The sequence below is a fragment of the Octopus bimaculoides genome, chromosome 29 (assembly GCF_046866305.1).
Source record: "Octopus bimaculoides isolate indiv1 chromosome 29, ASM4686630v1, whole genome shotgun sequence".
NCBI classification, from domain to species: Eukaryota; Metazoa; Mollusca; class Cephalopoda; order Octopoda; family Octopodidae; genus Octopus; species Octopus bimaculoides.
Window position 1 is genome coordinate 15,979,861 of NC_142956.1, and position 12,581 is coordinate 15,992,441.

The 12,581-nt window shown below is 39.9% G+C and overlaps 3 protein-coding genes across 6 annotated transcripts in view; 1 reads left to right on the forward strand and 2 right to left on the reverse strand.

The window, feature by feature from the left end:
- On the reverse strand, positions 1-5,110 carry LOC106871540 (mitochondrial import receptor subunit TOM22 homolog). The gene is made up of 3 exons (XM_014918040.3): positions 4,953-5,110; positions 1,807-2,046; positions 1-245 (listed from the first exon to the last, which is right to left on the reverse strand). The coding sequence occupies exons 1-3, from the start codon at positions 4,995-4,997 to the stop codon at positions 162-164; spliced, it is 369 nt and encodes a 122-aa protein (XP_014773526.1). The 5' UTR covers positions 4,998-5,110; the 3' UTR covers positions 1-161.
- The window catches only part of LOC106876738 (N-acyl-phosphatidylethanolamine-hydrolyzing phospholipase D), a 235,918-nt gene continuing 225,245 nt past the window's right edge, over positions 1,909-12,581 (reverse strand). Inside the window, exon 7 of one of the 3 annotated variants that reach the window (XR_016238940.1) lies at positions 1,909-2,046. The gene's annotated coding sequence lies outside the window, so the exon portion shown is untranslated. Of the gene's footprint in view, positions 2,047-5,257; positions 6,197-12,581 lie in introns of those variants that run through there. The other 2 variants (XR_016238942.1, XR_016238941.1) reach the window with 2 other exon arrangements.
- LOC106871532 (uncharacterized) overlaps positions 11,790-12,581 on the forward strand; it is a 65,026-nt gene continuing 64,234 nt past the window's right edge. Inside the window, exon 1 of one of the 2 annotated variants that reach the window (XR_016238939.1) lies at positions 11,790-12,202. Coding sequence is in view for 1 of the 2 variants with exons in the window: in XM_089345143.1 (XP_089201269.1) it covers positions 12,110-12,202 (93 nt within the window). In the remaining variant the exon portion in view is untranslated. The remainder of the gene's footprint in view (positions 12,203-12,581) is intronic. The other variant, XM_089345143.1, reaches the window with a different exon arrangement.

The following is a 12,581-nucleotide window of genomic DNA, read 5'->3' on the forward strand; positions in this document are numbered from 1 at the left end:
TCTGTGAGCGAAATAATATTTAATTAAAATAATCTGACAGCCTAAACAATAATAATAATAAATAAATTATAATAATCATCATCCTAATAATAATAATAATAATAATAAAAAATGGTGACTACACATGATGAGTAAGTGATGCACAGATTCAACCTCTCTCATTAGACTCTCGGTGGGGCACTCCCAACTCCAGGAAGTAACCCAGGCGCGGAACCAGACACAGCAGCATTTGGGCCAAGAAGGATCTAAAAATAAAGAATAAAAACAAAGTGAGAGGGAGAGAGAGAGAGACAGAAGGAGGGAGAGAAAGACAGAAGGAGAGAGAGATCTTTGTTCTTTTACTTGTTTCACTCATTAGACTGCAACTATGCTGGGGCAACACCACCTTCAAGAATTTTTTTTAGTCACGTGAATTGACCCCTATATTTTTTTTTGTTTTTCAAACCCTGGCACTTATTCTATTGTTCTCTTTTGCCAAACTGCTAAGTTATGAGAGCAGAAACACACCAATATCGGTGTGTTTATATGACCCTACACAGCAAGAAACTTGTTCTTGTCCCCCTTGTAAGTTAACCTCTCAACTTCTAAGATAAAGCCACCCACCCTTATATAATGGAAAGTAGCTATGTATCTTCCTCACAGTAAGACACCTGTTCCTGTCCCTTCTATCATACTTTCTTGCTGGAGAGAAGATACATGTCCACCTCACATTATATAAGGGTGGGTGGTTTTATGTTAGGTGTTGAGGGCTTAAAGTATGATAGAAGGGACAGGAACAGGTTTCTCTCTGGAGAGGAGATACATGGCCACCTAACATTATATAAGGGTGGGTGACTTTGTATTAGGTGTTGAGAGGTAAAAGTATGATAGAAGGGACAGGAACAGGTTTCTGCTAATAATAATAATCATAATCCTCTCTACTAAAGGCACAAGGCCTGAAATTTTGGGGTAGGGGTCTAGTTGATTACATCAACCCCAGTGCGTAACTGGTACTTAATTTATTGACCCTGAAAAGATGAAAGGCAAAATCGACCTCAGTGGAATTTGAACTCAGAACGTAGCAACAGACCAATTACTGCTCAGCATTTCGCCCAGCATACTAACAATTCTACCAGTTCACTGCATTAATAATGATGAAGATGATGATAATAATAATAATAAAAAATAATAAATGCCCGGATGCAGTACCAGGCAGTGGCTCTCATGGCTTCTGATCTTAATTGATTGGAAGTGTTATCATGTACATTGTTTTGTCTTGGTATAAAAAGATGGGCTACAGCAAATATTCTGCTCAATACCAGATTTGATTGTCAGTTGTTTGACCTTAACCAGTTGAGCATGTCCCTTGGTGGCTGACGATATGTGTATCTCTGATCATGAGCAGAAGTAGTGGAGAAGGATCAGAAGTAGTGGGGGAGCATCATAACCATGTGTTGAGAGGAATTCTTTGGGGTTTGGATAATTCACCTTTGGAAACATGGGTGTTTTGCTCAACATCCTTAAACAAACCTTATTCAGGGACCTTTTGAGTGGGATGGGCTACTCGACATGAAGAAAATTCTAACTGGGCCCCACCTGTGAGGTCATGCGCTGTTTATCTTGATATGAGATCACTATGTCGTGCACATATGGTTGTGATGCATGTGCCTGGTGTACCCTTATCAGACGGGTAGTCATGATGGGTATAATGGGCTTTCGTATATTTTACCCCACTGTCACTTTGATGGCATGCACTGCACTCTCACTCAATAATAATAATAATAATAATAATAATAATAATAATAATAATAATAATAATAAGTTTACCTGTCTTTGTTGCTGAAGTTGCTGCTCTTGTGCCTGAGCCCTTTCGGATTCGAACAGGGCTGGGAGTACGATAATGGTCGCCGAAGACACGAAGATCCATGCCACTGACCGAGTGAGACTGTACAACAACCTTGCGTAATTGAGCGATAAGCTGCACAACGAACAGGTCGTGTTGCGTAGGCTTTCGGGGAACATCTCGGACAGGCCAATTATCCTCTCGGCCAATGTTTCGTCTATCTCCTGGAAACATAAAAAAAATAACAACAGCAATGATAAAAAAAAAAAAAAAAAGATGATAATAATGGGTTTCCAATTTTGGCACAAGGCCGGCAATTTCAGAGTGTGGGTAAGTTGATTGCATAGATCCCAGTGCTCACCTGGTACTTATTTTATCAACCTCTTTACTCTTTTACTTGTTTCAGTCATTTGACTGCAGCCATGCTGGAGCACCGCCTTTAGTCGAGCAAATCGACCCCAGGACTTATTCTTTGTAAGCCTAAGTACTTATTCTATCGGTCTCTTTTTGCCAAACCGCTAAGTTACGGGGACATAAACACACCAGCATCGGTTGTCAAGTGATATTGGGGGGGACAAACACAGACACACAAACATACATATATATATATATATATATATATATATATATACACGACAGGCTTCTTTCAGTTTCCGTCTACCAAATCCACTCACAAGGCTTTGGTCGGCCTGAGGCTATATTAGAAGACACTTGCCCAAGGTGCCACGCAGTGGTACTGAACCCAGAACCATGTGGTTGGTAAGCAAGCTACTTACCACACAGCCACTCCTGCGCCTATATAGCTTGGGGGGGGGGGGGATTTTCAAAAAATTTTCATAAATTTGTGTTCCACATACAGGAATTCAAACAATTATGAAAAAATATTTTGTGTGTGATTTAAGGGTGATTTAGCTGTTGTTTTTAGCACATCTCACGACCACCTGATACCATCCTCGTTTTACCGGCACATGTGCTGGTGACATGTGAAAAAACAACATTCGAGCGTGGTCGTTGCCAGTGCCACTGGACTGGCTTCCATGCAGGTAGCACGTAAAAATACCTTTTGAGCGTGGTTGTTGCCAGAACCGCCTGACTGGCCCTCGTGCAGGTTGCACGTAAAAAGCACCCACTACACTCTCGGAGTGGTTGGCGTTAGGAAGGGCATCCAGCTGTAGAAACACTGCCAGATCAGATTGGAGCCTGGTGTAGCCATCTGGTTTCACCAGTCTTCAGTCAAATCGTCCAACCCATGCCAGCATGGAAAGCGGACATTAAACGATGATGATGCTGATGATATATATATATATATATAAATAAACTACACTCTCGGAGTGGTTGGCGTTAGGACGGGCATCCAGCTGTAGAAACTCTGCCAAATCAGATTGGAGCCTGGTGCAGCCATCTGGTTTCACCAGTCCTCAGTCAAATCGCCCAACCCATGCTAGCATGGAAAGCGGACGTTAAATGATGATGATATATATATCACACACACACACATATATATATATATATATATATATATATATATATATGCAGACACACACGGTGGTGGTGTGCTGAAAAGTGTAGACGGATCAGTTAATAATGAGTTTATTCAACATATTCCTCTCTCAAATTCACACAACGCAGCGGTCCTTCGGGTTTACTAAGCCCTGTAAAAGAACTGGGAAGGTTGGGCCTCCAACCGGTGCTTTCGCGACACCCTGAATACCAGGAACCCTTCAGTACTCCCTCCCGATGTATGTAACCGTAGCAACATATATATATATATATATACACAAAGTATATGGGAGTGTGTATAAAACAGACGGAAATTGCGTCTATTTCGCTGTTTCCGATCTGCTTTTTACACATCACTTCCGAAACGAAACGAAACGAATTCATTGAAGTAAAAATAAACTCATGCTGGATTGACTGGAAGATCGAAACAGCGCCATCGTGTTTCACGATGGATCGATGAATATGCTTCCAGCTTCAGCTAAACACGATATTTAGTAATTTAGTTGCGGCACTCTACGTTCCGAGCTTCAACCCTGCCTGGTTCGATTTTGCGTCTTCTATTTTGGTGGTCGATAAAAGTAATGTAATCGATCAATGAGCGGTTTCGATTCGAGGAATCAGAACGGTTGGATCTGACCAGAAACAAAGTCCCAGGGCGAACCTTCGGTATTGGTCTCCAGCGAGTCGTTATTCACCCTCTTTTTCAGCCTAGCCTCTTTACCTATGCCACGAGGAAAGGTTGTGTGGGTGAATAGCATTGTGTACCAACACCGAAGGATTGCTTTTGTGTATGTGTATACATATCTATTTTAACTAGTATGTGTGTGTATATATATATATATATATATATATATATATATTCCAGATCAAATTCCTAATGTGTATTTAAAATCTAGATAAAACATCTCAGATGTGAATGGAATTACAGTAGAAGATTAACGCTAACTTTACCTTTCAACCTTTGGGGTTGATAAAATATTCCTATAAAACATCCCAAATGCGACTAGAATTATAATAGAAGTCTAAAACTACTTTTACCTTTCGTCCTTGACAAAATAGTGAAATACTACAATAGATATAATATTCTTATAAAATATTCCGGATGTAATTGAAATTAAAACAGAAACCTGAGACGAAGGAATCGATCCTGAAGGACACTTATACAGGGTGTCCACAAAGTCTGGGTACATGGGGATTGACACATACTTTAAGAAATTATTATTTCTTATATTTAATTGCTTGTTAGGATTTAATTTACTCCATGTACCCAGACCTTGCGGACACCCTTTATATAATATATTACAATTAAACCTTGGGAGAGGCATTATGCCGGTAATAAACACACGCACTGGTTCAGTCCTTTATTAATTTATATAGTTTTTTGTTAAATTATTTCATTGCAATCTCTTCAGTAACTTGTCTCTTCACTTCCAACACACGTATCCACATCAAGAATCTTGCACACGAAATATAATATATTATTATATATATATATATATATATATATATATATATATATATATATATATATATCGAGGTGTTGGGAGATTTTTAAGACGATGCCGGCCATCGCAGGAATAGATAATGGTAATAAGAATTATAATAAAAGAAAGCTGTGAAGAATGCTTACATCTTCGTCCTTGTCTTCCAAGCTCAAGAGGTTTTCCTCTGCCATCGTATTTGTCTGGTGTGAAGAAGGAATGAAACACACGCACAGGAACGGCGAAATGACTGGGTCAAAGGTTGAGAGGTCACATCCGCTAATAAAGGGTAAATAACTCTGCTTCCCACATAAAGCACACCACGCGATTAGAATTAAATAATTAAAATCTTTTCTATTATAAGAATAAGGCCTGAAATTTGTAAGGAAGGGGACTGGTCGATTACATGGACCCCCACTGCTTGATTGGTGCCTATTTAATCGGCCTCGAAAGAATGAAAGACAAAGTCGACCTTGGCGAAATTTGAAGTCAAGACGTAATGATAGTAAATAATAATAATAATAACGTATAACAGGGAATGTTTTTAGCAGATTTGGGGTAAATAACTTCGAATTTCGGGTTTTTTTCGTATACCAAAGCGCTAAGGTCAAAAAGGACGCGTCTGATAAGGTCACTTCCGTTACATAAAGCAACAGGGTACATAACTCTGGTCGTCTGGTAATATAAAGAATTAATCGATATTCCTGGCCAGGTTTTGGTCAGGTCTGGTTTGTGGTTCAGCTTTTATCTTTTACTTGTATCAGTCACTGAACTGCGGCCATACTGGAGTACTTCCTTGAAGGGGGTTTTAGTCGAACAAATTGACTGCAGCATTTATATTTTTTAAGCCTGATGCTTCATTTATTGGTCTTTGTTGCTGAACAGCTAAGTCACGTGGACGTAAGCCAATTGAGACCTGTTATGAAGCGGTGTTGAAGATACACACAGACACATACACACACGTACGCACGCAAGCACCCCCCCCCCCCCACATACATATGAAGCAGTGTCGAAAAGTGCATGCACTAGTTCATCATAATCATCATCATCATTATCGTCATCATCGATTAACGTCTGTTTTCCACGCTAGCATGGGTTGGACGGTTTGACTGATGTCTGGCGAGCCAGATGGCTACATCAGGCTTCAATCTGATCTGGCAAGGTTTCTACAGCTGGATGCCCTCCCTAACGCCAAACCACTCCGAGAGTGTAGTGGGTGCTTTTTACGTGCCACCGGCACAGGAACCAGTCAGGCGGGCCTGGCAACGATCACGTTTGGATGGTGCTTTTTATGTTTAATAAATAATAACTTACCTACGTTTTTAACATCATCTCCTTCGAAATTTCATGTTGGCTCTTTGTTCTAACTTCCTGTCCATGACAAAATCGCACACTGTAACATATACATGGTCACAAAAACACAAATTTCACAACTTGTGAAGTAATCATCATCATCATCATCATCGTTTAACGTCCGCTTTCCCTGCTGGCATGGGTTGGATGGTTTGACTGAGGACTGGCGAAACCAGATGGCTGCACCAGGCTCCAATCTGATCTGGCAGAGTTTCTACAGCTGGATGACCTTCCTAACACCAACATATATATATATATATATATATATATATATGCACACACACCCTCATCATCATCATTTAATGTTCGTTTTCCATGCTAGCATGGGTTGGATGGTTTGACTGAGGGCTAGCAAGCCAGAAGGCTGCACCTGGCTCCAATCTGACCTGGCAGAGTTTCTACAGCTGGATGCCCTTCCTAACACCAACCACTCTGAGTGTGTAGTGAGTGCTTTTTACATGTCACTGGCATGAGGGCCAGTCAGGCAGTACTGGCATCAACCACGCTTGAATGGTGCTTTTTACGTACCACCAGCATGGGAGCCAGTCAGGTGGTACTGTCATCGGCCATGACAATGATGTCATTGACTCAACAGGTCTTCGCAAGCACAGTTTATTGCCCAATGAATGAAGGGTACTCTTAAACGGGCCGGTTATGCTGTACTGGTATAGGTCATGATTACAGTCTCACTTGGCTTGCAGGGTCTTCTCAAGCATGGCATATCTCCAAAGGTCTCTTATCATCGCCTCCATGAGGCCTAACATTCAAAGGTTATGCTTCACCACCTCACCCTAGGTCTTCCTGGGTCTACATCTTCCACAGGTTCCCTCTACTGCTAGGATATAACACCTTTTCACACAGCTATCCTCATCCATGACCACACCAACGCAGTCGTCTCTCTTGCACACCACATCTGATGCTTCTTATGTCCAACATATTTAAATACTGTGTATATCTTTCTTTTATCTTTTATCTCTTGCTTGTTTCAGTCATTAGACTGCGGCCATGCTAGGACATGATTATGTGAACATTGTTCAACAATAATTGTTTACTCTCTCTTTCTCTTTTACTCTTTTACTTGTTTCAGTCATTTGACTGCGGCCATGCTGGTGCACTGCCTTTAGTCGAGCAAATCGACCCCAGGACTTATTCTTTGTAAGCCTAGTACTTATTCTATCGGCTCTCTTTTTGCCGAACCACTAAGTTACGGGGGACATAAACACACCAGCAGTGGTTGTCAAGCGATGTTGTGGGGACAAACACAGACACACAAACATATACACACACATACATATATATATATATATATATATATATATATATATATATTATGTGTATGTATATATATATATATATATATATATAAGCAATGTTAATTCTCTAAATGAAGTATTAACAGTAACTGCACGATAAAGTGTAGTATATTGCCACTTAAGTGTGGCTGACCCCTAGGGGTGGATGTTACTGTTGCTATTAGCCCCAGGAGGACATCTCCTCCAGTTGGCTTATCGACACACTACTGTGTCCTGTTTGCCAAGGGAAATATATACAACGGGCTTCTTTCAGTTTCCGTCTACCAAATCCACTCACAAGGCTTTGGTCAACTCAAAGCTATAGTAGAAGACACTCACCCAAGGTGCCATACAGTGAGACTGAACCTGGAACCATGTGGTTGGGAAGCAAACATCTTTGCACACACAGCTACCCAGCTGATATAATAACAATGGATCCCAAATATTTAAAATATATCAACATCACTCAAAGTTGTTCCATGAGTCTTACGTTGTAAACTGGTGTCACTTTCTCAGAGACTGTCATTGATTTTGTATTTCTTTGTCTGTCTTTTCACTCATCATCATTAAAGTTTTAGCTGCATAAAAGATTTTTTGTTTTGTCCTCCTACTTACATTCCTGGTAGGTTTTGAACCCTTTTTCTTACCATTTCTCTGATGAAATACACTGCCTTTCTTCCAATTAATTTTTAAAATAATAAAGAATTTAGTAAAATCCATTTGTCATTATCAAGCTGGTGTTTGGAGCATAAATTAGTATGAAATTATGAAGTAATGTTTTAATTTAACCATTTAACCATTTTAACCGTTTTGTTACCATATTTCAGTTGAAAAGCACTTCCTATTAATTTTGAATAATAATAAAGAATTTAGTGAAATAGTTTTATTATTAAACCTATGTTTGGAATATAAATTAGCATGAAATTTTAAATGGAAAGATTTAAGATCACTTTAACCCTTTTGTTACCATATTTCTGTTGAAATACACTTGACGTTGTTTCAATTAATTTTAGAGAATAATGAAGAATTTAGTAAAATAACTTTGTCACTGTTAAACTGATGTTTCGAACATAAATTAACATGAAAATTTGATGGAAGTTTTTAATTTCATCATCATCATCATCATCGTTTAATCTCTGCTTTCCATGCTAGCATGGGTTGGACGATTTGACTGAGGACTGGTGAAACCAGATGGCTACACCATACTCCAATCTGATTTGGCAGAGTTTCTACAGCTGGATGCCCTTCCTAACGCCATCACTTTAACTCTTTTGTTACCATATTTCTGTTGAAATATACTGTGTTTGTTTCAATCAATTTTGAAAATAAAGAAGAATTCTGTAAAATAACTTTGTCGTTATTAAACTGGTTAAACTGGTGTTTGGAACATAAATTAACATGAAACTTCGATGGAAGGTTTTAATTTAGATCAACCGCTTTAAAAGTGTCCTGGGTGTTTTTTACATGGCGCAGTAAAAGCACCCTTGCAGTGCCAGGTAAAATCATCCACCACACTCTGTAAAGTGGTTGGCATTAGGAAGGACATCCAACTGTAGAACCCTTGCCAAATCAGACTGGAGCTTGGAGTCTGGTTCAGCTCCTCAGCTTGGCAGCCCCAGCTTGCGCAACAGACTTTAAATGATGATGATCAATTTAACCCTTTTGTTACCATATTTCTTTTGAAATGCACTGCATTTGTTCCAGTTAATTTTAGTGAATGATGAAGAATTTAGAAAAAATAACTTTGGCATTATTAAACTGGTGTGTGGCAAATAAACTTTTTTTTCATTGAAACTTTCTGCATTTGTTTTTTTAATAGATTTTGGAAATGATGAAGAGTTTAGTAAAATAATTTTTTCCATTGTTGAACTGGTGTTTGGAACATAAATAAATGGGGAATTTTTAATGGAAGGTTTTCATTAGATGCAAAACCAAAGTTTTGCATCACAGAGCCAGGCATGTTTTCGGGTGAGTAGGTATCAAAAGAATTAATAAATCGCGTAATTATTTCACTGCACAATGAAAATTCTTGCACCACCACCAACACCACCACCACTACCACCGCCTCAGCCGCCACAACTACCACCACCACCGCCTCTACTGCCACAACTACCACCACCACCACCACCGTCACCACCATCACTGCCACTGTCACCACAGCCACCTCCACCGCCGCCGCCACCACTGCCGTCACCACCGCCACCGCTGCACCCACCACCACCACTGCTGCCACAACCGCCCCCGCCGCCACCACCACCACCACCACCACCACCACCACCACCACCACCACCACCACCACCAATTTGTGAATTAAGGCTATATATATATATATATATATATATATATGTATGTATGTATGTATACAAGAGAAGTTATAAGTAATGGTCATTGCATATTTTTCTTTATTCTCATAAAATTTTCCTTACAGCTGTTTCCAGTAGTCATTGTAGGTTTATTATTGATTGGTTTATTCAACTGGCCCATTGATCAGTTGAGAAAAATTGATCAACCTAGAAAATTAACCAGAGACCTAAAGCAACCTAACGAATAACCAAAAATGACTCAGATGAAAATAACATTCACTTTCTAAGTTCATTATTTACATTATTTACATTTGACGGATATTTGTCCTCATCTTGTTTGTTGTTAACACCAGATGAAGACACCCTCCAGCCTTCACCAGGTGTCTTGAGGAAATTCCAAACCTGGGCTCTCATTCCTAAGGTATTTTTCAATGTTATAATAATAATAATAATAATAATAATAATAATAATAATAATAATAATAAAAAAAACAGAAACAATTCCTATCATGGTAGGTGCCTTAGGTATAATAAAAAAATATTCAGACAAATACATAACAAAAACACCAGGACTTACAAATATATATAACATACAGAAAATTGCACTACTGGGTACTGCACACATTCTACGCAAAACACTTTCAATACAGTAACCATAAGAGCACCACAGCAAACCACAGCACATACCCAAGGCGCACAGAGCTAAGCTCGGTAGTGAAGTGAAAGCATGTTATAAAAATAAAACTACTGAACAATAATAACAATAATAATAATAATTATTATTATTATTCAGGTCACTGCCTGGAATCAAACTCGGAATCTTGGGGTTAGTAGCCTACACTCTTAACCACTACGCCATATGAAGGCTGGAGGGTATATCAGCCGAAACGCTGTGTTAGCAACGAACAAGATGAGGACAAATATCCGTCAAATGTAAATAATGTAAATAATGTACATAATTCCTCATCTCTTAAATATAGAACTTACCAAGTTGTTCAAGTTTTCAACCTATCAATGGAACCATTGAGTAAACTTACCAATAACAAATCTATTACGACTACTCTTTTACTTGTTTCAGTCATTTGACAGTGGCCATGCTGGAGCACCACTTTTAGTCGAGCAAATCGACCCCAGGACTTATTCTTTGTAAGCCTAGTACTTATTCTATTGGTTCTTTTTGGCCGAACCGCTAAGTTACAGGGAAGTAAACACACCAACATCGGTTGTCAAGCAATGGTAGGGGCACAAACACAGACACACAGAAACATACGACAGGGTTCTTTCTGTTTCCATCTATCAAATCCACTCACAAGGCTTTGGTCGGCCCGAGGCTATAGTAGAAGACACTTGCCCAAGGTGCCACGCAGTGGAACTGAACCCAGCACCATGTGGTTGGTAAGCAAGCTACTTACCACACAGCCACTCCTATATACATATATATATATATATATATATATTTATTTATTTATTTATTTATGCGTTTCAGCCAAGTGGCTGTGGTCATGCTGGAGCACCCAGTTCAGTCCCACTTCGTGACACTTTGGGCAAGTGTCTTCTACAACCACCTTGGGCTGACCAAGGTTAAAAGCCCTTCGTATATGTGTATGTCTGTGTGTGTGTTTGTCTCCTGCCTCTGCTTGACAATTGATGTATTTATGTCCCTGTAACTTAGCAATTCAGCAAAAGAGACCAATAGAATATGTACCAGACTTAAAAAAAAATACTGGGGTGAATTCATTTGAGCAAAATCCTTCAAGGCGGTGCCCCAGCATGGCGGCAGTTTAACAATTGGAACACGTAAACGATAAAAAAAGATGGTAAACAAAATGCCATCTGAAATAGCACCTTGCTTCACACCACCCCCAAATATTACTATCACCACCACTACCACCAACAACAACAACACAACCACAAAACGCCACAACACCAGGACGACGAGAAACAAAACAAGCTGCAACATGGTAAACAAAACACCACCAGAAACAAAACCTTGCCTCACACCACGACGACCACCACCCACACCACCACCACCACCACCACCACCATTACCCTCATTGTTATTACTACCATCACCACCACCACCATAACTAAACGCCACAACACGGGACCACAAGAAACAAAACAAGCACCAACATGGTAAACAGCAGTACCAGAAGTACAGCCCTGCCTTCGCCATTACCATGCTACACCACCAATACTTCTTGCACAACGCCGCTGCCGCTACCACACCCACACTATACAGCACTATGCCACGACCACCACCAGTTCCACAGCAGAGAAGCACCGCCACATACCACCACCAATACCGCCACGACTATCAGCAGCAGTTGCTGTATTAGAAGCACAGAGCAGTTTCAAAATGGCGGCCAGGAATGTAAGAACGGGCCAACAGCAGCTGCCGTCGACGTCTTTCGATCCGGCGGAGAAATTACAGCAGTCTAACACATTGAAGGTAACCCTTCTATGTATCCATTCTGTTTCTTTCCCGTTTAAATTTGATATTTTTCCGATCCCTAAACGCAAAAAACCTACCCGACGTGCACAAAATGGCGACCGTGTTGAATGAAGGAAAAAAAAAGAAAAGGAGAAACCCAAATATGGGAACTCAACTCTGTCTATCTTTCCCCCTCTCTTTCTCTCTCATGCTCCCTCCCCTTCGTTTATGGTTTCTGTATGTCTTTATCTATAGTCTGTCTCTGTATCACTTTCTTTATCTCTCTCTCTTACTTCTCCTCCCTCTAATCTCTTAGACTATCTATTCAGTCTTCTCTCTGTTTACGTATATATATGTATATTACCACTCAATTTATAATCACTCTCTTGCACACACA

Coding starts and splice junctions, on each gene's coding strand:
- LOC106871540 (XM_014918040.3), bottom strand. CDS start 4,997: ATGGCAGAGGAAAACCTCTTGAGCTTGGAAGACAAGGACGAAGAT. Junction 2,047..4,952: donor TGGAAGACAAGGACGAAGAT/GTAAGCATTCTT, acceptor TTATGTTTCCAG/GAGATAGACGAAACATTGGC. Junction 246..1,806: donor AACTTCAGCAACAAAGACAG/GTAAACTTATTA, acceptor CTTTATTTTTAG/ATCCTTCTTGGCCCAAATGC.